Source organism: Balaenoptera acutorostrata, chromosome 12 (genome assembly GCF_949987535.1).
Source record: "Balaenoptera acutorostrata chromosome 12, mBalAcu1.1, whole genome shotgun sequence".
Lineage (NCBI taxonomy): Eukaryota > Metazoa > Chordata > Mammalia > Artiodactyla > Balaenopteridae > Balaenoptera > Balaenoptera acutorostrata.
The window spans coordinates 12,414,492-12,441,970 of record NC_080075.1 but is presented as its reverse complement, the minus strand read 5'-3'; the positions used below and the strand labels follow the sequence as shown (position 1 = coordinate 12,441,970).

General features: G+C 36.7%; 1 protein-coding gene across 2 annotated transcripts in view; it reads right to left on the bottom strand.

Annotated features, from left to right (window-relative positions):
- ZC3H6 (zinc finger CCCH-type containing 6) overlaps nucleotides 1-27,479 on the bottom strand; it is a 53,489-nt gene that overhangs the window by 19,257 nt on the left and 6,753 nt on the right. For both annotated transcript variants that reach the window (XM_057558495.1, XM_007197386.3), the window contains exons 2-4: nucleotides 14,768-14,948; nucleotides 7,550-7,672; nucleotides 1,295-1,571 (exon numbers count right to left, since the gene is read on the bottom strand). In XM_057558495.1, coding sequence (XP_057414478.1) covers nucleotides 1,295-1,571; nucleotides 7,550-7,672; nucleotides 14,768-14,948 — 581 coding nt within the window. The remainder of the gene's footprint in view (nucleotides 1-1,294; nucleotides 1,572-7,549; nucleotides 7,673-14,767; nucleotides 14,949-27,479) is intronic.

Below are 27,479 nucleotides of genomic sequence, written 5' to 3'. Positions count from 1 at the left end.
GAATGATCCCTGACACCACTATGTCTGGACTCCAGGAACTAATTACTAATTACAATAGCATATGCATAGACAAATTCCTGTCTCTTTAGTTCAACAAAGCCTAGATCCACATTTTTCAAAGGAATTTTGCTTGGAAATCAAGAAAAAATAAAGCCATAAAAATAACCAAATTTACTCGTAACTGATTCCTTTTTTCAATGATAATTAAATGATAGTTACATAGGGCTTGGGTGCTCACTACTTCACCTCAGCCTCATCTCGCTCTAGTTTTCTTGAAGCAGACATATTGAATGGACAGTTCTTAAGGCTGATTTGACCCTGATGTGACCCATAATTTCTATGGCAATCTTGTACTGGTCTCTCCAGGGACGATGTACCTCAATATAGCAGATGAATAGGTTATCACTCCAGAAATTTCTTTAGATTATGTTCTTATTTCTCATCCTGAAGAATGTCTATAGTCCTGAGTACATTTACATAGAAAAGATGATCACTACATTTTACCCTCATTCTTTTTTTTTTTTTTTTTTAAAGAACAGCTTTATTTTTATTTTTTTTTTTATAGCTACTTTATTTATTTATTTATTTATTTTTGGCTGTGTTGGGTCTTCGGTTCGTGCGAGGGCTTTCTCCAGTTACGGCAAGTGGGGGCCACTCCTCATCGCGGTGCAGGGACCGCTCTTCATCGCGGTGCGCGGGCCTTTCACTATCGCGGCCCCTCCCGTTGCGGGGCACAGGCTCCAGACGCGCAGGCTCAGTAGTTGTGGCTCACGGGCCCAGCCGCTCCGCGGCATGTGGGATCTTCCCAGACCAGGGCTCGAACCCGTGTCCCCTGCATTAGCAGGCAGATTCTCAACCACTGCGCCACCAGGGAAGCCCAGATCACTACATTTTAAAGCCTAATAAAAGAATAGCTTCCCAGGATTCTGTCCTTACAGGTCTAAAACATAAAGTAATACAGAGTAACAGAGACAGCTGAAAAAGGTAGGTTATTTCTTTCAGTATACTGATACCATATAGAAGGGAGGGGAAAAACATAACAGGAAAGTTGTTTTACATTTTTATGCACTTTAAAAATATTAAGAAATCTTTTAAATTCAAATTTTAAGATATCATGCAGATTGAAATATTTGTAGATTTTTGTCCTCAAGGTCTACAAAATAAATAAAAACAAATTCAGGAAGCACAGGAATAAGCTGATCATGGGAAAGGACAAAGAAATTTAAGATTTTACTTCATATTTACCTGTTTTAATAAGGTTCTCATATTAAAAAACAGACAATTTCAAACTTACCTTGCTGAATTCCTTTCAATCTTTGTTTTTTCCCTGGTTCTTTAGAAAATGATGATCCTAAAGCAGTATTTGAGGTTTCTTTAGCTTGCCTGTATTGTTTCAGCTGACTGGCAAAATCTTCCTCTGTTTCCTGACTGTAGTTACCAAAGTTCTCATCACTGTAGTTACCAAAGTTCTCATCACTGTAGGTACTGTACTCATCATATTCTTTACTTTTAAATTTTCTGTTATGTTGACTCTTCTTTGATGCCATGTAGCTTCCTGATATATGTCCATGCTAAGTGAAAACGCACAACCATTATCAAGATTTTTCAGTTATATATAAGAATTGATAGTAACACAGGACAACTTTTTCCCCCCAGAAAGTTGGGAGAAAGAAGGGGAAAAGACAGTTATTAGTTCTGCCTCTTGGTTAGAACTTATCTATGGCACTGTTTAAAACTAAATTCAAAAAGCTAAATGCTACTCTGATGTTATTAAACATTATAATGTTCATAGAACATTGCTGGAGAGTGTGTCTTGTTCACCTTCTGTTTTCCATGTCCATGTCTTATGTTTCTCATGCTCCATGCCTCAATATTTATACACATAACAGAACTTTAAAATCCATACTGTCATACAGGAATTCCGTCTCCAAAAAAACTGAAGAGGTCTTTTTGAAAACAGAAAAAAAAAAATAGTAAAACAGCTTGGAGCAAGGGTAGAAAATATATAGAGTCTCCTAAGATTCAAAAATTCCCAAATGACACGTTTAAGCACATTATATTTAATTAAAAAACCATATGTAAAGTGAAATTTGTAAAAAGACAATATATTTGAGGTCTAATAGAAAAAACAGAGATTTCCCTAATTGTAAAAATCATCTAATGAATAAATTGCTCATTAGAAACTATTTATTGCACTTATACATTATTAATTTTAATGCTTTTTACTAAAGCATGTAAAAACAAAAAATACATTGTAGTCCTAGAAGTTCATTTAATGATAGTAATTCAAGTATATCTCTATTCACTGAAATATTTTTATTACTTCTATCATATCTATTGTCAATTTTTTTATAAGAAAGCAAGAAAAAATTGCACATAATTACAGCTTGAGGATCTAGAAAAAGTCAGACCATGACTCATTTTCAGTTTAGTACATTTTAAATGTGATATAAAAATACTGCCCTGGCAGAATACTAACATGAGACTGTGTTTTTAATAAAATGCAGAGAACATACAGAGTGAAGTAAGTCAGAAAGAGAAAAACAAATATCGTATATTAACTCATATATGTGGAACCTAGAAAAATGGTACAGATGAACCGGTTTGCAGGGCAGAAATAGAGACACAGATGTAGAGAACAAACGTATGGACACCATGGGGGGAAAGCGGGGCGGGGTGGTGGTGGTGGTGGTGGGATGAACTGGGAGATTGGTATTGACATATATACACTAATATGTATAAAATAGATAACTAATGAGAACCTGCTGTATAAAAAATAACAATAAAATAAAATTCAAAAATTCAAAAAAAATAAAAAGTAAAATTCAGAGAAATACTAAGTCCTTTTCAGCAATTATAAAATAGAGAAAAAGTATATAACTAAAGCAATCAAGAAAATCAATTAGCTCATCAATTTTAAATTTTGAAGACATTATATTAGATTTCCAAATTTTTTTAAGCAACATTTTTTTTTTTAAAACGTGATGATCCATTTATTTATTTATTTATTTATTTATTTATTTATTTATTTATTTATGGCTGTGTTGGGTCTTCGTTTCTGTGCGAGGGCTTTCTCTAGTTATGGCAAGTGGGGACCACTCTTCATCGCAGTGCGCCGGCCTCTCACTATCGCGGCCTCTCTTGTTGCGGAGCACAGGCTCCAGACGCGCAGCCTCAGTAGTTGTGACTCACAGGCCTAGTTGCTCCGTGGCATGTGGGATCTTCCCAGACCAGGGCTCGAACCCGTGTCCCCTGCATTGGCAGGCAGACTCTCAACCACTGCGCCACCAGGGAAGCCCTAAGCAACATTTTTAAAGTTTATAAACTGTTCTCAGTCTAGCACTTCAGAAATTCAGAAGGGGATTGATAACTGTAACCAAAAGGCAGTTTCTTACATTTAAAAAAAAGCCACTATGAAAATAAAACAAAAAATAATTGCTTTGATTAAGTTGAAGATTAATTAATTAGCTGAATGGTACTTACATTTCCTTTTATAAAAAATGTGATTACATTAATTCTTCAATGATATATTTCAACGCCTAATGAGCAAGGATTACTCTGTTAATGGCCAAGTATGAATTTTTCTCTAGAGATTAGATGCTTTTCACAAAAGCTTTAAGTCTTAATCCAATTCTCTGATTTTTCACAGCCTTTACAAAAATAATCTCCATAATTCCTACTTTTTCAAGCAGAATTATCCCTAAACTTTCAATTCATCCCTCGTTTTCCCAACTGCAAATAATCCTAATAGCCCTCTAATTATGCAAACCTCAGGGCTCCTTCTGCAGTGACAGACTCTAATGTGGCTTGCTGCAGTGCTTAGTGTTTGCATCAGGGCACCACCCATGCGGTGCAAGCTCTCCAGGAAGCGCTAAATGAATGAGGGGTTACAGAGCAGCCCCAGTTCTCTAGGAGAGTATCTCCTCGTGCTTCACATGTTCACCATTTGGAATGAACAAAATGAACTCACCAGCAAGGATCTAGCAAGTATTTTTAAAAGCCCTCCTAAAGATAAAAGAAATGAAAAAGACTATAAATTTTACTGAAGGATATAGTTTCTCCAATCACTCTGCTTATTGATTATTAGGCTATCTACCTGCTAGAATGTCTGTGGGGGCAGATTTGGTTTCTGTTACACAGGCTGTCACTCTAAGCATGAAATAAGAGAACAGGAGACCCTGAGCAAGGATGAGGAAAAAGGAGATATATTAAGTCCTCTAATTTAACAGCTAGACGCTGATACTATATTCTATTGTCGGCCTATACAGTAGATACTTGTTATCTAATTACATGAGATTTTTAGGATATACTTTCTAACCTCAATGAGTCAACCCTAAAGCATATGTGAAGGAAATGATCCTGAACTTTCTCTTCTAATGGCAGACTAGGTAATTTAATTCAGATCAGTCCTCCTCCTAAAAAAATGCAGCAAAGATAGACAAGATATTTTTTTCAGACCACTGTAGACATCAGAGAGCTAACAAATTAGTGAAGGATTACTGGACCATTACCCATGGAGTAGATGAAAATCCCCAGAAGTGAGCAGTATTTGGAGCTGTTTTTGCTGTGAAAGCATCAGCCCAGCATGAAAAATCATCTGAAAGGTTCAACAGCACTTTTGACTATCCTTTCAATCTTTGGGAACAAAAGGAGTCCAGAGTCTGGAAAAAGCGGAAGCCTTAGCGACCCCCACCCACCAGAACTCAGGAAGTCTGGGGTTTTTCAGATACATGCACACTGACCCGAATACTCCTCAGTGCTCCTGAAAGCATCAGGATTTTTCTAGCGCAAAATAATATTCAGATTGAAGATTCTGTTCATACAGTGCAACATATTTAAGGAAGACATAAAGTATATCATGTTGTTTTAAATTTTTTTTCTGTTTAAAACACATCAAATGATGTTTGCACTTGAAGAGGTAGGTGGCACAAAATTCATATACTGAAGCCCTAACCCCCAGTACCTCAAAATATGACAGTGTTTAGAGAAAGGGCCTTTAAAGAGGTGATTAAGTTGAAATGAGGATGTTAGGGTGGGCCCTCATCCAATTTGACTGCTGCCCTTAGAAGGGGAAATTTGGACACCCAGAGACACCAAGAGTCCACGTGCACAGAGGAGTGACCATGTGAGGACAAAGCAGCATGAAGGTGACCATCTACAAGCCAAGGAGAAAGGCCTAAACAGATCCTTCCCCTGTGGCCCTCAGAGGAAACCAAACCTGCCAGCACCTCGCTCTTGGACTCAGATCCAGCCTCCAGACAGTGAGAAAATAAATGTCTGTTGTTTAAGCCACCAGTCTGTGGTATGTTGTTATGGCAGCCCCAGCAAACAAATACATGGCATATTCTTTATTTTCAAAGATTTAGAATTTGTAGCATATGTCTTATAAAATATTTTTTTAAATATCAGAAAGCAAAGAAGGAAATTGAAAGTTTAATTTTTCTCTTTAAAAAGCAGTAACTCAAAACCACAGTGAGATACCATTTCACACCAATTAGGAAGGCTGTTATCCAAAACAAAACAAACAAACAAAAACAGAAAATAACAAGCTTGACAAGGATGTGGAGAAATCAGAAAAATCTCATGCATCGTTGGTGGAAATGTAAAATGGTGCAGCCTTTGTGGGAAACAGTTGGTAGTTCCTCAGAAAGTTAAATGTAGAAATAACATGTCATCAAGCAATTCCACTCCTAGGTCTATACTCCAAAGAATTGAGAGCAGAGTCTCAAAGAGATACCTATACACCCACGTTCATAGCAGCATTATTCACAATATGCAAAAGGTGGAAGCAGTCCAAGTATCTATTGACAAAATGTGGTATATACATATAATTGAATATTATCCAGCTTTGAAAAGGAAGGAAATTCTGATACGTACTACAACACAGATGAACCCTGAAAAAATTATGGTAAGTGAAATAAGCCAGGCACAAAAGGACAAATACGGCATGATTCCACCTATATGAAGTACCTAGAGCAGGCAAATTCATAGAGATGGAAAGTAGAATAGTGGTTACCAGGAGTGGAGGGAGGGGGAAATTAGGTATTATTGCTTGATAGGTACATGGCTTCTATTTAGGAAGATGAAAAAGTTCCGGAAATGGACAGAAGTGATGGTTGCACAACATCATAAATAAACTTAATGTCACTGAACTGTATATTTTAAAATGGTGAAAACAGTGAATTTTTCCAAAGACATACAAATGGCCAACAGACACATGAAAAGATGCTCAACATCACTAATCATCAGGGAAATGCAAATCAAAACCACAAGGATAGGGCTCCCCTGGTGGCGCAGTGGTTAAGAACCCGCCTGCCAATGCAGGGGACACGGGTTCGAGCCCTGGACCAGGAAGATCCCACATGCCGCAGAGCAACTAAGCCCATGCGCCACAACTACTGAGCCTGCACTGTAGAGTCCACAAGCCACAACTACTGAGCCCACGTGCCACAACTACTGAAGCCCGTGTGCCTAGAGCCCGTGCTCCACAACAAGAGAAGCCACCGCGCACCGCAACGAAGAGTAGCCCCCACTCCCTGCAACTAGAGAAAGCCGGCGCACAGCAACAAAGACCCAATGCAACCAAAAGTAATTAATTACTTAATTAAAAAAAAACACACAAGGATATATCTATCACCTCACACCTGGCAGAATGGCTATCATCAAAAAGACAAGAAATAACAAATGTTGGTGAAAATGTGGAGAAAAGGGAACACTTGTACACTGTTAGTGGGAATGTAAATTGGTGCAGCCACTGTGGAAAACAGTACGGAGGTTTCTCAAAATATTAAAAATAATTAAAATTATTTTCTCCCAGAGAAAATAAAAACACTAATTCGAAAAGATATATGTACCCCTATGTTCACTGCTGCATTGTTTATAATAGACAAGATATGGAAGCAACCTAAGTGTCCATTAATAGATGAACAGATAAAAAAGATGCAATATATATATATATATATATATATATATATGCAGTATATGCAGTATATATACAATGGAATATTACTCAGCCATAAAAAAGAATGAAATCTTGCCATTTGTGACAATAAGGACGGACTTAGAGGGCATTATGCTAAGTGAAATAAGGCAGATAGAGAAAGACAAATATCACTATTATTTCTCTTATACGTGGAATCTAAAAACCAAAACAAATGAGCAAACATAACAAAACAGGAACAGATTCACAGATAGAACAAACAAGTGGTTACCAGAGGGGAATGGGGATGAAATAGGTGAGGGAGATTAAGAGGTATAAACTTCCAGTTGCAAAATAAAGGAGTCACAGGGATGAAATGTACAGCATAGGGAAAACAGTTAATAATAATGTAATATCTTTGTATGGCGACAGATGGTAACCAAACTTATTGTGGTGATCGTTTTGTTATGTATAGAAATATTGAATCCTATGTTGTGCACCTGGAACTAACACAGTGTTATAGGTCAATTATACTCCAATTTAAAAAAAAAAAGAGAGAGAAAAAGAAATAGTTAAAATGGTAAATTTTATGTTAGGTATATTTTATGACAATAAAAATAAAGGCAATACCTGAGGAAATGGAATGTCATAATCCCTGTAGAAACCACTTCTTTTTCTGTGGGAACTTTCTGTATGTTCGACCTCTGAATCAAGGCTGTAGTCTGAACTATCATCACTGGATGGAGAATTATGCTAAAAGAAGGAAAAACCAAAAATGTTACATTTACAAAAGGAAGAAAATTTAACTAGTAACTAGATAAGCTTGTTTCAGCCAGAGGTGCCAACCAATAGATTATATTATCCTAGTAGGTTCTGAAGTATTAACTGGAAAATTCTTGCTCCAAAGACCACCTCCACCCCAACTTCTCTGAAATTTTCTGAGGAATAGTACATTTTCCTCTTTTCTCGGGGATTTTAATGGCAGCATTTTCCTCATCATCCCTTTGGCCCAAGGACTTCAAATAGAAAATACTGCACCTCTAGGCTCTAAAGTGGTCTTAACTTTAAGTTAATCTTTATTTTTAAAATTTTTTTAAATTTTTGGCTGCGTTGGGTCTTCGCTGCTGTGCGCGGGCTTTTAGTTGCTGCGAGCGGGGGCTACTCTTCGTTGCAGTGCACGGCTTCTCACTGCGGTGGCTTCTCTTGTTGTGGAGCATGGGCTCTAGGCACGTGGGCTTCAGTAGTTGTGGCACACGGGCTCTAGAGCGCAGGCTCAGTAGTTGTGGCTCACGGGCTTAGTTGCTCCGTGGCATGTGGGATCTTCCCGGACCAGGGCTCGAACCCGTGTCCCCTGCATTGGCAGGCGGATTCTTAACCACTGCACCACCAGGGAAGCCCCTAAGTTAACCTTAAAGGAAATAAAATTGGTTCCTCATCACCAAAAAGAGTCCTAGAACATGAATAGAGTATGAATTTATTTTTTACCTAAAACAGCTTTAGAGTTCTTAATCTATTACATAAGTACCCTAAATCTAAAAGATATCAAAACATTCCAAATTATAAATATAACATAAATCCAACCCACAAAATTGAACAAAGATGAAATGCAAACCACAAGTAATTGACAGTGATTGACAAATATAAGAATAAGCTTTTTCAAGTATGAATGCAATTTCAAAAAAAAAATCACTAAATATCCTCTATCTAGCCAAAATAATTACCTTCCCAGGTTAAGCACCCTCTTTAAAAAAATTTTTTGAAGTTCTTATCAACAAAGACACTGGCTCTGTATTTTATCATCCTTGCATTCCCAGCATCTAAGACTAGAACAAACTCAGTAAAAATGTGCTGAACTAAATTGACCTCTTGATACTTTCAGAGTAGAAGGATCCGTTTTCTTCTACTCCATTCTTAAATGCTGGTTTAAGAAGACAAACTTTTCCTCCACCTTGTTCTTAAATGTTCTGGGGTTTAGTTTTGGGGTGCTGTTAATTCTGCTTTTGTTGATTTGATAGGTGATATGAAGATCTTTTTATAATTATGCTATGAAATGCTTCAAGCTTAACTACCTAATCTTTTTGGTTAGGACTTGAAATAAATATTGTCCATTTAAAAGCCAAGTTTGCTCTGTTACTAGCAGAAGTCAGCTCTGGCTCAAAAGAAAACCTTTCACTTGAAGAACACTAAAGGGGTAAGGCTTGCTTAAGAAGAAGTTCAAACAAAGGCATTGCTTCAGGAAGAGCCATCAGAGAAGAGAAGATTCTGTTTAAGGGAGAAGATTCTTCAGGCTAGCCCCCAAAAATGAGTCTAGAACACAGACTTTAAGAAGTCATTAGGAAGGCTATTATAAAATAATACGTATGTGGCTCACCTACAGTAATAAGAAGTAGAGTAATTATTAACCCAAAATTAGCAATTGGACTACATTAAAAATAGCTGGAAGTAGTAGAGAGTAATTAAAAATTATTAAATTTTTAAATTTTTAAGTGAAAAGGATAGTATACTTTTTTTATTTCAGAATTTTTGAGTTTCTTTTTTTTGGTTATTGTTTGGTATCTGTTTAGTGTTTGAAAGTGTTCCTTTAATTTTGTTATTTTACCTATAATACACTGGTGGATTATTTCTTTCAATACACTTGGTTGGTAAGTACTAAAGTTCAAGTCTAGGGACTTCCCTGGTGGTCCAGTGGGTAAGACTCCATGCTCCCAATGCAGGGGGCCCTGGTTCGATCCCTGGTTGGGGAACTAGATCCCTCATGGCGCAACTAAGAGTCCGTATGCCACAACTAAGAAGTCTGCATGCCCCAACTAAGAAGTCCGCATGCCCCAACTAAAGATCCCACATGCTGCAACAAAGATCCTGCATGCCACAACTAAGACCCGGCCCAGCCAAATAAATAAATGTTTTAAAAATAAATAGGGCTTCCCTGGTGGTGCAGTGGTTGAGAATCTGCCTGCCAATGCAGGGATCACGGGTTCGAGCCCTGGTCTGGGAAGATCCCACATGCCGCGGAGTAACGAGGCCCGTGAGCCACAACTACTGAGCCTGTGCGTCTGGAGCCTGTGCTCTGCAACAAGAGAGGCCATGATAGTGAGAGGCCCGCGCACCGCGATGAAGAGTGGCCCCCACTTGCCGCAACTAGAGAAAGCCCTCGCGCAGAAACGAAGACCCAACACAGCCAAAAATAAATAAATAAAATAAAAGTCACGGCTTTAAAAATAAATAAAGTTCAAGTCTCAGTGATTATCCTTTCTATAGAACTCTTAACAAACATGACACCACAACGTGGTGAGTAAAGAGGGCAAAAGACATAGTCAAGAACTAATTAATAGGATAGCCATTTAGTGACCCCTTTAAATATTCAAACAGTAACAGAAAGAATTTAGGGACTTCAGTGACTTCCCCAAACCATGCCAGCCTTTTCACACCTTTTTGCTTTTGTATTCTCTGTGTCTCTTTGGTCAACGAGCTAATGCCTACCTGTCCTTCAAGATTTATCACAAAAAATCTCCATGTCCAATAATAAGAGAACGATACTAAAGTATAATACAATACAGAGGAATCAATTAAAATGGTATTTTAGAAGATTTTATAGAAACAACAAAATGTTTATCTGTACTATTAAGTGAAAATGGAAAATATAAAATCAATTAAATGGCATTTCTCTAATAATAACTGTCCACAAATTCATTAGTACTCCTACCCTCAAGAGGTGGAGATTAATTCCTCTCCCTTTGAGTGTGGACTAGACTTAGAAGCTTGCTTCTAGCAAACAGAATTTGTCAGAAGTGATTAGGTTATAAAAAAGACTGTAGCTTTCATACTGGGTGCTCTCTCTTGCTCTCTTGCTTTGGAGGAAGCCAGCCAAAGCACGAGGTCGAAGAAGTGGTGTGTAAAGGGGTCCACATGGTGAGGAACGGAGGCCTGCCAAGAGCCACATGACCGAACTTGGAAGAGGATCCTGCCTTAGTCAGGAGATGACTGCAACCTCGCGGGAAGCACTGAGCCAGAATACCAAGTTAAGCCGTGACCACGTTCCTGACCCACAGAAACTAGGACACAAAGCTTTGTTGCTTTAAGCTTCTAAGTTTGGGGTAATATGTTGCGCAGCAATAGTTAACTAATACAGATTTTGGTATCTGGAAATGCGGTGCTGCCAGTACAAATATCTAAAAGGTAGAACTGGTTTTGGAACCAGGCGGTGGATAGAAACTGGAATGATTTTATGAGGGCGCTAGTGAAAGCCTAGATCACCCTTAATGATTCTTAGTAAAATTGTGGACTTTGGGGCGACTTAAAGGAAAGTGACAGACATCTTATTAAAACTGGAAAAAGGGAGATCCTTGTTATGCAGTGGCAGAAATCTAGCAACACTGTTACCTTCAGCAATATGTAAAGTAGAAAATGTGTCTAATGAACTAGGTGATCTAGTTAAGATTTTCAAGCAAAATGTTGAAAGTACCTATCTATGAGGGAAGATAGATGAATTAAAGGAAGAACTGTTAAAAAGGAACCAGGACTTGATGGTTTTAGAAGTTCTTAGTCTCAAAATATCTAACTTTGTTTTTGCGCTTCCCTGTTTTTCTTAATTAGTTTGGCCAACCCGTGCTGCAGGGGGCACAGGTTCGATCCCTTATGGGAGAACTAAGATCCTGTGTGCCGTGCGGCATGGCCAAAAAAATAAAAAAAACTACTGACTTTTCATTCTAATTTGTTAAATTCTGCTTATAACTTTATTAAGCCCTTCCTTTTTGTTTCTGTCTTACTTTGCTGTTTTCTAGATTTTAATATTATAATAATTTTTCTTCTGATAATTTTTTAGCTATCTTCCATATGTCAAATTCTATTATTATTTTCTTGAAATTCGGCAGATTTAGTCTGCATTCAAAGGTGTTTCTGTTTTTTGACTTTGTTATTAATGTCTAGTTTTATTGCATTGTGGTTTGAGATTGCTCTTTGTACTATTTCTACTCTATCAAATTAATTGGAGTTTTCTTTGTTGCCTATGACATGGCCTGTTTTTATGAATATTCCAAGTATACTTGAGAGGAAGATATATTCTCAGGATTCAGAGCTTACTATATATTTATAATATTTCTTTAATATCCTTACCACCTTTTCATCCATTTGATTAATCTCTTTGGGTTAAGAGAGATATACTGGTGTATCTCCTGTTATTACTGTATTCCTGTCTATTTCTTTCATCGTTCCTATAGTTCCTGCTTTATGAAAACTGATGTTTAAGGGGATATTAAATATTAATAACAAATCGTCACTATGAATTATAACCTTAACTTTACAAAATGCCCTTCTTTGTTTCTTTCAATGCCTTTTTGACCTAAACTTGATTTTTCATATATCAACACTGTGATTTCTCCCTTCTCTTTCTTTGCATCTGCCTGGTATAGCTTTACCCACTTTTCATTATTTTATTTTTTATTTTTTTCACATCTTTATTGGAGTATAATTGTTTTACAATGGTTTTACCCACTTTTTAAATCTTTCTCTTTTACATAACTTAGAGTTGGATTTTGCATTGTTGGGAGGTATATCTTTTGGTATTAGAAAGATTATATTTTTGTTTCAGTTATTTCTTTCAAGTTGTCTTCTTCCAATAACCTTAGTCCCTATCCCTTCTTTGCATACTATTTGTTTACTAGTAGGACCAATATTGAAATTAGGCAGTAACCTCTTCTTCTACTTTCTCTCTTTCATTCCCAGGATAATAATTTGAAGTACATTTAAAAATTCTCAGTTAATAACTAAAAAACTACCAATAAGGTTATCCTGCTTACCATATATTCTTCTGCTTTCCCTGACATTTTTTACAGCTGTAATGTTTCGATACATAATATACTGCACCCCATGTCCATCATTTAGTCTTAGCTTTACAGACTAATATGTAGTGTATGTAGATCACTCTCACTTTTTCACCCAGTCATTTTGGTTATCTGAACATGTGCTCTAGGAGATTCTATGAGAAGTCTTATGATAATAAGTATTTCCTGACTTCTATTATATACAGTTTTCCTGAGGACTTTATATTTGAAGTTCGGTATTTAGCTGGATATAAAATGCTTGGCTTGCATTTTATTCAAATATGTTACTCCATTATCTTCTGGCATAAAATGTTGATATCAAAATTTTTTCTATAAATCTGACTTTCCTTTCTTAATAAGTGACTTGGTCTTTTTGCCTAAATGACCAAAGGATTCCCTTTTCCCCCACTTCTGCTGATGCTGTTTGATCATAGTCTGTATTATTTTCTTAATTTTTAAAAATCATTTTGAAATGTTAGGTTAAGTTTTTCATGTTTTGTGGGCATTCTTTCCTTTCTGGAAGAATATTATTCTCCCCATTTTCCTCTTTTTTTTAATAATAATAACTTATATGGAATGTGATCATGGTCCAATCTTGTTGCTCATGTGTCAAAGGAGGAATGAGCCAGGAAAACTTTCCTAGCTTCACTCTCTAGGGTTATTTCTTCTGTTGTTAGCACATGAAGTATTAAAAAACATGGCTGTGTATCTTCTGAGACATGCCACCCCTGCTCCCTTCCCCCAATTTCTTTCCTTGGCCCTAGTATTCTTGTCCTCTCAACTTAGATTCTACTCCTAGCAGTTATCTCCTCAGGGTGGGACTCTGTCCTAGAAGAGATTTAGTTGATTAGTATTCATCAGGCACAGACCATTGTAGCACCATCCAATTTTACGTGGTCACCTTATACTCATGTGGGAATTGGGAGCTAGTAAAGCCCCCTCTCAGTTTCCATTGCTGTTTCTCAGTTTAGCCGACAGGCTTTCCATGTTCACTGGGGACTCCTTCATTGAGATGAATACCGGTTGGTAATTTGTTTTCTGGAAGTTCTTTTTACCTTTCCTCTGCTTCATTTCACACAACTGCTGATCCTGCTCCGGTCTTGCTGCTGTCTGTGGTTTGGCCTTATCCATTTTTATTTTTGAGGTTTGTGAAGATAACTTGTTACTTCATTTTTTTGGTAGATGTTGCCAATGAATTTTTGGTTTTGCTATCCTAATTGCTCTGTTTTTATGGGGGAAATTCAGGGAGTTTCAAAAACTACCCCACCACTGCTGCCAACTTTTCTCTGAGTTCTCTGTCAGTATAGGTTTCCCTTCTTCTCAACCGCAATCCACATTATTCTGTATCCAGCACCCAACTGTTCTCTTGATAGCATTTGTTTTTCAATTGTTTACTGCCTCTCTCCTTCCCTTGTCAATGTAATCTCTATAACAGCAGAGACCATTTCATTCACTGCTATAACCCCCAGCATATAGCACAGAGATTTCCACAGCAAGCACGCAATAATACTTACAAATGAATAAATAAATGAATGGATGGACAATGCCAGTGCTGTTAATCTACATCTGTAGAGAATGAAACTTTCTTTCCTTAAGCTTTCAGTATTCTTGCATACAATCTTCCATCAATTTAAAAGATTTATTCTAATTTGCATTAAAAGTTACTTTATTTAATTTTTTTATTGGAGTAGAGTTGCTATACACTGTTGTGTTAGTTTCTGCTATACAGCAAAGTGAATCAGCCATACGTATACATATGTCCCCTCTTTTTTGGATTTCCTTCCCATTTAGGTCATCACAGAGAACCGAGTAGAGTTCCCTGTGCTATACAGTAAGGTTCTCATGAATATTTTTTAAATCTTTAAAATATTTCATATAATCTTTATGTTCAGAAAATTTCTTAAGCACATAAAAAGATCTAATCCATATATTTTATAAGAAAATAGGCAATGATTTATACTTTATAATTTTCAGTGTTTTATATTTTATAAAAGTTTACCAAAAGAATAAAAAATAGATTCTAACTAACCTTATGTTTCTCACGTTTTCTCCTTTTGGACTTTTTCTTCTCTTTTTCTTTCTTGTGTTTTTTCCTTGATTTTCTGTAGGCTTTCTCATTTTTCTGCTTTTCATCCTCTTTTGCTTCCTGTTCTTGAGTTTCTTCAAATCCTGCATCATCTATTTCACCATCTTCTAATTCACCATCTTCTCTGTAAAAGACAATGAAAATTTTAATTTTCAAATGTCAATTCTAAAGAGAATCTTACAGAAACAGTTCCAAAAGAAAAAAAAAGCATGAGCCAAGAATTTAAGTTATACTCATTTAGATCAGGGGTTGGCCAATTTTCTATAAAGGGCTAGATAGTAAACATTTTAAATTTGCAGGCCACATATGGTTTCTGTTGCAAAATCTCTCTTTTTTTAAAACACCCTTCAAGAATGTAAGAAGCAATTTCAGCAGCCATAGTTTGCCAACCTCTGATTTAGAGTAAGAGCATTGACTCTCACTCAATAAACGAATGAATGCATGAATGCAATACTATCCCAAGGTAATACTGCAATAGTTACCATCTATAATACTAAGCTATCATAAGAAAGAAAGAAAGAAGGAAAGAAAGAAGGAAAGAAAGAAAGAAGGAAAGAAAGAAAGAAAGAAAGAAAGGAAGGAAGGAAGGAAGGAAGGAAGGAAGGAAGGAAGGAAGAAAGAAAAAGAGGGAGAGAGGGAGGGAGGGAGGAAGAAAGGGAGGAAGAAAGAAATTAAAACACTTTAGGAAGCAAACATTCTAACTACAGGAAGGAATTTAACTTAGTGGCCTGTAGACAGCTATAAATAGCTTTAAAATAAAAGCAATGTAATATATTAATTCTCACCATAAGAGTAAACTTCAATAAGAAGACAAATTTCAATAGGTAGATAAGTAATCTACCTACTGAAACCTGAACCACAAAAGCAGAATAATAAATTCCTCAATTTGAATCTGTAAAAAATATTCATAGTAAAACCAAAAATCTACAAATCTTTATATTAATTATGACATTTTTATAGTTATAGAAGCCCAAATGTTCACTAATATTTTAAAATGCAAATTAACCAACTGATCTACATGGGAAGATAAATACATAAAATAATTTTAATATTTTAACCTGTTTCCATACAGTTTGAAAAAATGCAAACAACTACAAATATTACATGGTGATACAGAAAGATAAATGTCTTTTGTGACTGGAAGCAAATGAGAAGCACACAAACTATGGTGTGTGCATTTTAAAGATACTTTTAAATTACTAGAAATGTGTGATTTCTAAAATGCAAAACTGATCATGTAGCACTCTCCTGCTAAAAATCTTCAATGATGATGTGATGTCTCAAATTTGCTTCAAACAATCCACTGAGGAGGAAGGAAGTGGTCTCAACAACATTGGCCATGAGTTGGTAACTGCTGAAACTGTGGGATGTGTATATGAGGATTCATTCTACCATTCTATCAATATGTGTTTGAAGTTTTCCATAATAAAAAAGACAATATCAGTGATTCCCTTCTGACCTGAGGATGATGTCAAAACTCCTTGACTCCAAAATGCCCTTTATAATTGAGTCCCTGATTAACCAGCTAATTTCAATTCCTCAAGTCCCCAAGCCTTAAACATTGCCTTAAAAACTCATTGCCCTGCTCCTCTCAACATCCACCCTCTCACCTCCTTCACCTGGCTAAGTCCAATTCAATCTTTAGGACCCGGTTTAGATGTCCCTTCCTACAAGATGCCTCCACTGACTACTCAGGATTAGGTGAGCTGCTCCATCCTAAGCACTCCCCTAATAATTCTCATTTCTTTATCTCTGCACTCTACACGTTATGTTTGAATGACTTGCTTATTGGTTGGTGAAAGCGGGGTATGTGACTGTGTCTTTCATAGCTGTATCTCTAACCCCTAGCACGGTGCCCTGCTTTTTACTGAATGACTGAATGTAAAATATCCATAACCCTTGCCATTATAGAACAGGCACATAATATCACCCTGTATTGACTGTGAAGTCAATGTTGTTTTTCTCCAGTTTCCATCATAAAATCAGAAGTATATGTCTATTTAGGTGGACATGAAAATTTCATGTGAGGCAGGTTCAGCATACTGGCTGTTTTAATTTAAAAAGTTTTGAGCTTTCATAACACTATAATACCTATGGCCCAAGAAAAATGAGTGCATATATTCACCCAAGGACAAGTATAAGAAAGTTTTTTAACAGCTTTAGTCATGATGGTAAAAAACTGTAAACAACCCAAATCTCCATGAACAAGTGAATGGATAAATAGTGTTTTATTTATATAATGGAATACTATAAAGCCAAAACAAAATTAACTACTGTACTGCTACACACAATACGATGAATGTTATAGACATAAGCAAAAGAAGCCAGACACAAGGGACTATTGTCTGACTCCATTTATATGCACTTCAAGAACAGGCAAAACTAATCTATGGTGATGTGAGTTAGAACAGCGATTACCTCTTGGAGGGTTATAGCTGACAAAAAAGGAGTACTAAGAAGCCTCCTAGGATGTTAAAATATTCTCTATAGATGGGTATGGTGATTACTACACATACATATGTGTAAAAATTCATCAATTCTTAAAAATTCATTTAAGAATTGTGCATTTTGGGCTTCCCTGGTGGCGCAGTGGTTGGGAGTCTGCCTGCCAATGCAGGGGACACGGGTTCGAGCCTTGGTCTGGGAAGATCCCACATGCCGCGGAGCAACTGGCCCGTGAGCCACAACTACTGAGCCTGCACGTCTGGAGCCTGTGCTCCGCAACAAGAGAGGCCGCGACAGTGAGAGGCCCGCGCACCGCGATGAAGAGTGGCCCCCACTTGCCACAACTAGAGAAAGCCCTCGCACAGAAACGAAGACCCAACACAGCCAAAAAATAAAGTAAATAAATAAATAAATAAGTCAGGAGCTCTTTAAAAAAAAAAAAAAGAATTGTGCATTTTACTGTCTATATGTAAAATCTAAATGCAAACAACAACAAAATCTACAGGTGTTCATCCTTTCTTTTACCACCATTCTCCTCCAGCTTGAGCTCCTTAAAGCATACCTTAAAACCACTAATTCATAATTAGCATTTTTGACTAGAGCTATTTAAATAAAGTACTCAAGCTGAAAATGCTGCACATGATTATGTTCTACTTAAATTCTTTACCTGTGACATACGGGAATTTATATTTGTTATTAAACATAAAACACTGAAAGTTTTTAAATTTTTCTTTCTTTTCCTTTAGCCTCTTTATCATTTCAACATTCATACAATAACACATTTAAATTTGTAAATTTATGTTTGGTTACAAAAAAAAAGGAGAGTAAAAGGAAATGAAGAACAATGATCCACACTTCTATGAGCTGCTTCCAACGCTTTAAAAAATCACCTTTGGGCACATATGGAAAGCATGTGTGGCATAATGGAAAGAGGAGACTTAGTAGGAGGAAACCTGGATTCTAATTCTAGCTCTGTCACCAAAATAAAATAAAGCTTTCTTGATTGAGCACCTACCAATGTATCAGATACTAATCCAGCTCTGTGAAAAATCAAAAATAGAAGAGATAATAGAAGTAATTAAGAGTGCTTGGGGCTTCCCTGGTGGCGCAGTGGTTGAGAATCCGCCTGCCAATGCAGGAGACGCGGGTTCGAGCCCTGGTCTGGGAAGGTCCCACATGCCGCGGAGCAACTAGGCCCGTGCGCCACAACTACTGAGCCTGCGCGTCTGGAGCCTGTGCTCTACGACAAGAGAGGCCGCGACAGTGAGAGGCCCGCGCACCGCGATGAAGAGTGGCCCCCGCTTGCCGCAACTGGAGAAAGCCTTCACACAGAAATGAAGACCCAACACAGCCAAAAATAAATAAATAAATAAATAAATTTAAAAAAAAAAAAAAAAAAAAAAGAGTGCTTGGCAGTCTCTAGATTTTGAATTAACACTATTATGAAAGCTGTTGTGGTTACTAAACCCAAGATAATTTTTTTAAATTTAATAAATAAAAAATAAAAGTTCCTAAGTCAACCATATATGGGTGACTTTTTATTAATGTAAAAATAATAGAATGATTATGTCCTTTTTAGAAGGAGTCATATTCATGTCACAGACATGTACATAACTGTCCAGTTAATAAACAAAATTATTTTTAAAAGAATTTCTCTCAGGCAAATCCATAAAGACAGACTAGAGGGAAGAATGGGGAATGATTGTCAATAGGTACAGAGTTTTTTTTAGGAGTGATGAAAGTGTTCTAAAATTAGATAGTGGTAGCAGTTGCACAACTCTGGAACATCCTAAAGATCAGTGAATTGTATACTTTAAAAGGCGAATTCTATCTCAATAAAGCTGTCATTTTAAAAAATAATAAAATAAAATTGTAAAAGATTTTATCTCTAGATTTAAATATCCAGACTGGAGACAACTAGAGAAAATCATAATACACTGTAGTATAAATTAAAGACTCTGAAACTGGTCAATGCCCTCACTGTTCTTATTCTGAGGTAACTAGTCACTAAATCCTTACAAATTGATATGCCTCAACAGAGAATTCTACTTTTCTCCATTTTGATATTGTTGGCTATTAAAATAAATTAACCTGAACCATTCAGTCTTACCTCCACAGGTAGTGTCTGCTTTTTCTTTATGCTTGCCTAAAGGCTCCTATTACAAGCTACAGATCAGAAACTGAGTCTTCTGGAAGAAACACAAAAGCCTCAATAAAAGACTATACAAGTGCTCCTGATGGATGATATTACAAAGATATTACTCATGAACACAGGTTTCCTGGGATAAGCTGATACGATCACTACAAAAAAGGTATTTTTCAGAGTAGACAAGTTTATAGAAGTAGACTGCTTATCCTAAAACCAAGAGAACACAAATTTTCTAGATGCTTGAAGATTATTGCTTGTAGCACTTTTCATGCTTTGTTCTAATTCATCCTGTCATTTCTCCCTTACCATGGATAATGTAGGGGAACTGCTCTGTACCAGCGCCCTGGCAGCCCTACATGTCTCCACAGAGGCCACACAGGCAAGGCTCAACCACAGGCTGACCTAAACCTTAGCAGACGCCCTGTGGTCCCCCCAAAGTATGGAAAGATAGGTGCTGCTGCAAGGCTATTTCTCACCCACCTCCTTATTTCGTGGGAGGCTGCTATAAGGCAATTTCTCATCCACCTTCCCTGCTTCTGGTGAGGACTCAGATTTTCCACCTTGCCCACTCCTAAGTGTACAGCTGCAGGCTAAAAAAACTGCGTAGCTGCAGTATGGAAACTGTTCCTCAGCAACAAGAGTGCCCTACCACTCACATTACCTATGATCCTCTGGCCTCTTTGATTTCAGTGTTATCCTGTAGGACAAGGGACACAAGAAGCTGACCCCATGCTGATGTTTAATTTGTCGTCTATGTATGAAATAAACTCTCTGAATCTTACACGCTGAACCTGTAAGCAGGTGTCACAAAAAACTTGCTTGGGTCTAGGATTTGCCCATGCCTACTCTGATTGTTTCCCTCAATCTGTATAGCTTATGTATGATCCTCTTGATTAAGCCTTAACCTAACTCCCTACCTTATACCTCCAAAACTAGGTATTTCCCCTCAAGGAAAACACTGGCTGGCCATATTGGGGTCATGGAAGAGCTACCTAACTTGAGTTTTTATGCTTTTATGTTTATCCCAAACTGGACCTTGAACATTTACATCCTAGATGGTTTATCACCATTTGTTTCAGAAAAAGTTTGTCTTTACAAATTACCAGTGGTAAAATCTGGATACCTACCAGCCTTCAAATCACTTTTATCCTTATCCTTTACCCAAATACATTCTTATACCCTCTGGAATGTATTGGTATTGGTTTGCAGAAACTCAGCTTATCCCTTTATGACTATCTACAGCCATGGCAATTTTCACTTGGTTTGTTTTACTCCCCAAGCCAGTCTTAGAACTTAGTCAAAGTCTCAACCCAAATACAAATTCCTTCAGGAATGGGATTTTGTACAAATATAGGGGCAAAATTATATATTTTAATTAGCCTAATAGCCTTCATAGTCCTATGACAACCTTTGCAAATTTTAATTCTATGTGTTATCTGTACCCCAGAGATAACTGAGAATTCCTTTGTTACTTTTGTTACAAGTAATTGCTCTTTTGTTTTTAAAACTATATGTGGCCCTCTAATCTCTATTTCCTGAATCAACAACATGCTTTCTCATATTTACTTCATCAAAACCTAACTTGCATATATAAATAAAAAGTATATATAACAATGTAATAATTAGACATTTTTAGATATTTCCTTCCTATCTCCTTCAGGAGACCATGCTTCTCTGGGAGTGTCTGAAGGGACACTGATCTCCCTAGAGAAAACAAACAAACAAAAAAACTGTTACTCCCTTAAAGCTAGAATCCTTAGGGCTCTATCTTCAACTAAGGGGGTCATATAACTTGAAAAATATATCAAAAATGTGTTATTAACATTGACTGAAAGAATAAATAATACTGTAAAGCCCTAAAAGTACAACAAACTAAAGTCATTGATCCAAGTGGTTGTAGGTAACAGCATAGCCCTGGACTTCTTCCTGGCAAGCCAAGAAAAATATACAATATGGCTGATACTTCCTGCTTCTTATGCAATAATTCCATAAGGAAAGTTGACCAATCTATACTCAAACTAAAAGACAACTTGGCTATCAAATGTGGACTCAGCAGGCGCCTTAACATCTGCCCTCCTGGTCAAGTGAGGAATCTTTGGTCATCGTTCTCAAGTGCCTTCCAGTTTCTCCTTTTAACAGTCAGGGCTACTCTTACTTTTCTTTCAATGCCTGGTCTCCAGAGTCAGATATGCTACTGCACAGCTGTTATTTCATGAGATGGTACAAAAATTTATTTTTATAACAGAAGGAAAACAAAGGGACTCAGTTAAGCCAAGGCCTTTAATCAGGTTCCTACAAGATCGTAGCGTACATGTTAACTTGCTGTTTATGTGAGTAGGACAAGGGGCGACTGTTAAAACTCTGCAAAGTTCCCAACATGCGCATACAAAAAAAGTGCTGACTGTGTGTCCTTGAGCCTAACACTTTCATATCCCTCCTCAGACATCGTCATAAAGCAATGCCTGTGCTTTTGTGACAGAAGCAGAAAAAAATCAAAAGGAAGAATTTCTATTTCCCAAATGAACCAATCAGAACTTAATACCTAGAATTCCTCCCAATATGTAATAAACATTTTACATTCCTCTTTATCCCTTCCACTTTCAGCATGGAGAGACACACTGAACTTGTTTCTTAGCCAGCAAGCAGATTAACAGATTAATTTTGCCTTTTTTTTTAAGGTTCTGATAGAGTTCTATTATTCCTTGGAAGCTATTTATAGACACTTTTATTGAACAAACTATAAAATATGTAAATAAATCACACTTAAAATTCTAAAGCTTAAAACAATGCTAAGACTAAGATTAGTTTACATAGTGGCATGCCAGAAATCCCTGACTAATTTCTAGATGTAAGCTGCAAATTTGACCCTGAGCTTTAGGAAACAGGATAAGGTATAATACAACAGTGCTTTTAGGACAAGAACAGATCCGTTGCTCAAGAGAAGCACAATTTTGTTTCTGGGAGTGAGAAGGGAGAGAAATTTCTCCTCTGAGTCCTTATAAAGACAATATTATCAGATACAATGGGCAGTACTTGATACAATGGACACTATCTTCAACAGTGTCCATACAACAGTTTATCACTTACAGCATACCCCAATTTGAACCAAGGGCATGATGCCAAAGTTCAATTGAGAAGAAGCAATTATATGAGGAAAACAAAGTAATATTGTCCAAGTACACAACTGTCTGTATGTTTGTAAGAATCTTCTGCCCTCCCAGCAAAAAAAAAAAAAAAAAGTGCCATTCATTCAACATATTTATTCACTACTGTCTAATTGGGGATACGATGGTAAACAAAAAAGAAAACGGCTTTCTTCTCTCATGAAGTTTTCAATCTAGTGATGGCGGAGACAGACATCAAAGAATCACACAAATAAATATAAAATAACAACCATATATGAAGGAGGTAAAAGTGCTATGAGTGTACACAATAGGGAAAAATCATCTGTCAGGGAAGTCTGGAAGGCTTTCCCTGAGGAAGTCATGAATGAACTGAGATGATGAGTTAGCCTAGGAGAACAGGGGTAGGGAAGGGCCTCTGGCAGACAGAGAAAATAGGATGAGCAAAATTTCTTTGCATGAGAAGTGAGACAGGAACGGAGACAAGGCCAGTGTCACGGATCACAGAGGAAAGAGGAGAAGCTGGTTCGTAATTATACTGGAGTGATGGGTAGCACTAGATCATGCAGGGCTTCGGGCATGTTTGGAGCTTATCCTAGAGAAATGAAAAAACACTGGAAGTGTTTCCAGGAAAGGAGGCATTGTAATTAGATCTCCATTTTGAAATACAAATTTAATTGAACGTGAAAAACAGATCTATAGGAGAGACAAAACAGACAGGGAAAAGCAGGATGCCACTGCAACAATCCAACGTGAGTCCAAAAGAAGAATGGAACAGATATGGAGATGCTGATACTAGATGCACTCCACTCGAATACAGTCACTCTGTTACTGATAGGAATGTTTTTTCTCCAACAGTCTTGAGGCAAAAAAAAAAAAAAAAAAAAAAAAAAAATTAGCTGAAAGCTACTAATATCGAGAAATGAATAGACTATTATCCTTCAGGCAGTCCTCTGTGAATATTACAAACATTCCCATGATTTATACCTTTAAAATGTCACCTCATTATTGCTGAGACCATTCCTTTGAATAGGGTCAAGATTTCCCTTAAAAATAGTAAGGATATGAATGAATAATATGTTAATCTTCTCTATCATAGCAGCACGTAATCCCAATCATTTAAGCCTCAAATTATTCAAAGAAGGCATTATTATAATTATCTGATGCAGTAATGAATGTATCAGTAGCATAATAAAGAAACATCTAAATTCAAGCAATGTAACTTCCTGGTGAACTTCCCAGTATAAATTTGGTGCAGAGTACACCATGAAGTTATTAAATTAAAAACCTTTTGAACAAAGAAAAGGAGTCCTTAGAGGGAGATTTATGCTTTTATTTAAACACATTTTCAGGAAATAACAAAGATTAAAAACAAATGATCTATACATTCAACTAAAGCACTTGGAAATGGGTAAACTGAAAAGAAGAGTGAAAATAATACATGTGAGGACATACATCAACAAAATAGAGAAAAACAATAGAGAATACAAATAAAACTAAAGGTTATCTTTTAAAGAAGCATTACAAGTCCCCATTCACTACAGTACCAGGTTGTCTTAGTCCTGCAAGCATTCAAATCTAGATATGAACAAACAGAAAGTGTAAATGATTCCATTTTAGCTGTAATAAGTTAACTTTGTTTCCCCATAAAGGCCAAAATATTGCCTGGAACAGAATCTTTCAAAAGCTTGGGGCCATCAGAGGATTATGGATATATGACTTCTATTCCTCAGCAATTTTTCATCTATACTTTTTGTCATCTAATTATTTCACTATTTGTCTATCTTCAATTCCAGCTAATGTGTTCATGATAAACTAATATTAATTCTGAAGTAAAATAACACCTCAATCCAAATTTGTAGTGAAAAAATAAAATTATTTTTACATCATCATATAATACGATTGTTAACAATTACTGAGCACTTACTAGGGTGCCAGGCATGTTGGGTCAGTTCATTTTACCCTCATGTTAACTCTATGAAATACAGTTGACCCTTGAACAACATGTGGGTTAGGGGTGCCGACCCTCCACACGTAATTTATAGTCGGCCCTCTATATCAGAGTTCCTCAAAACCATGGTTCCGTATCTGCAGATTCAACCAACCCAGGTTCGTGTAATACATAGTCTTTCCTATTGGAAAAAAAAATCCAAGTGGAAGTGGACCCACGCAGTTCAAACCAGTGTTGTTCAAGAGTCAAGTGTAACTATTATTATCCCCATTAAACTGGTGACGAAAGGAGACAAAAAGCTTAACTAACTCTGCTAGTAGATGACAGAGCTAGAACCCAGCCTAGGCCGTCTGATTCCCAGGCCCATCTTTCTTAACCCTGTTGCTGTAATAGTCAACATGTGTTTGGTCTTAGGAAGAAACTGCAAATAGCTAAACCCCTTAATAGTAGCTGATACAGAGATTAAGAACCGTACCAAACGGTGGATAGCACATGAGGGTGTTTACTGTAAAAATTTTTTCAACATTTTTGTATGTTTAAAGTAATAAAATTTGGGGAAAAAGAAACTTCATCAACACAAGATTTGGGTGGTATTTTAAGAGATAATACAGAGAAACTGTTGCGGTCTGGAAGTTGCATTTCTGACATGTAAAGTAAATGTGCTATACTCCAATACAAATTAACTAAAAAAAGAGTAAATGTGAGTTACTTCAATTCCACAGGAGTTATTTTAATGTTTGTCAGGAAACAGAGCCACCAGGCTAGACCAGTTGGACTGATGCTATAGGGTTTTCTTTTTATTGAATAGTATGTTTTTAACTGCTCAAAGGAAAATTTTTTTATTGAACAGATTAAAAAAAAGAAGTAAAAAGTTTTGATCAAATCATGAGAGCTGGAAAATGGGTCTCCCTATTTCATTTCAGGGTTCCAAGCAAGATGATAAAAAGGGGTGCAGTTCAGGTAACCGCCTACCAAATGAAATTCTCTACATCAAAGTCAGAGAGGGGAAGAAAAGAGAGGAATGTTGGAAGAAACGAAAATTGCTATGTTATTACTAAGGTTTGCCATTCAATTAAAACAAGACAGGGCTAAGAACCAACATCCAGAAAAGATAATACTTAATAAGGTAGTTGGCTTTGACCCAAACCAAAATCAAACAGACAAAAAACCTCTCTTATTTAATGAGGACCCAGGGCTCTGGCAAAGTGAGGTCACCTGAACCTGGAAATTAAAGTAGGAGTGTTAAACAAGAAAAGTAACCAACAACAGATTTCTTAAAAGGACTATTTAATGCTTTAAACTTGTGATATGTTAAAACTGAATACTTAAAAAAAATCATAGTAGGGCAGAAGAAGAAAGGTTCTAGAGCCAGAAGGATGTGGGTTCAAATTCTGCTTCTAGGTATATGAGCTTGAACAAATGATCTCAATCTCTAATATTCAGTTTCCTCATCTACAAAATGTAATGAATCAATTTACCAGCACAGAGTTAAGGACTAAGTGAGATAAAGTTAAGTAATTACTTCGCACTGTACCTAGTAGACAGCCCTCAACAAGTTTCCTTTCTTCTTGTGATCTACTTGAAATACATGCATTTGAATAAAATGGGTATGCTAGACTACAGGTACTTCCACAGAAATTGGGAAAGGTTATAAATCCAAGGAGCATGGATTCTAAGGGGAAATTTCTCTTATTTTCCTTCAGAGAATAACAATGAAAAACTATCTGAAACAAGTAGAAGCAGAAAGGAATCTGGGGTAGACTAAGTTTGGAGTCTGTTCCTGAGGGTATTTCTACTTATCCTATCATTAAGCAACACCTAGCAACGACAGTCTGTGTGAAAGCTTCCATATTTCCAAAGTCTCCGGAATGCAGCAAGACACAAGATGGAGTATAATACCTAGTATTCAGAGCGATTATAATGACAATACATATTCATGATGATCCTAAGTAACTAAGAAAAAGCTAAATCAGTAACTGTCTATTTAGTAAGACAGGAAGGCATGCCATGTTTTTTAAGAGTTCCTTCAAAACAATTCACAAATTTGGTTTCTGATAAAATCTTTGTTAATGCTTCATTCCCAGCCCCCATCCAATACCAGCCAGAATAGGTACTGTTGTGTATTAATTTATGAAATTAAATTTTTTTAACACATCCTTAAACTTGTATGTTTAACATCATGAAGGAAAACCATATCATTCCTCAAACATCCTTTATGCCATGAGCAGAGACTATAACATAATTAAAACTGAATTAGCTTGCCATAGTTTTGAGACTACATTTAAAAAATTCCTTTTTTTGGCCCTGCCATGTGGCTTGCACGATCTTGGTTCCCCGACAAGGGACTGAACCCAGACCACGGCAGTGAAAGCCCGGAATCCTAACCACTAGGCAACACGCTAAAATTCTTTTTTATATTTCATTCACTATCTTTGCTATCTCACTAAGCTAAAATTCATTTACTTTCATTCCCTTTCAATTTATCCTTTTGATTTAGGTCCTCTGATATTGACCAGAGAAGCTAGAAATCCAACAGAAATGAATCTCAGCAAATAAAATACCTTTAGAATTTGAAAGCCAGAAAACAATCTTCTAGGCATCATGGTATCAAAACAGAAGTTGAAGAAGTCTTGTTGAATGAATCTATAATGAGCTGGGTAAAACTGCCTGTGACCCAATAATATCCAAAAAGGATACTTGGTATATAAGTGTCCAATACCCCAAATTAACTCATAATCAGATTAACTGTAATATGAGGAACTGGGGCTCCAGGATTTGGGGAGTGTGGTGGGAGTATATATATATTTTAAATCCAAAATAGGCTTTGCCTGAAGTATCCAACTAAAGTACCTTTCTTCGTTCTGCCTTGGCCTCCTTCAAGTCAGCTCTGGTATCCCTGAATGTGACATGATCAGGGATTGTGTGATCATTAGTTTAGTGTAACAAGGTCATATATTAAAAGGCCATGTCAAGTGAATTTACTGTTAG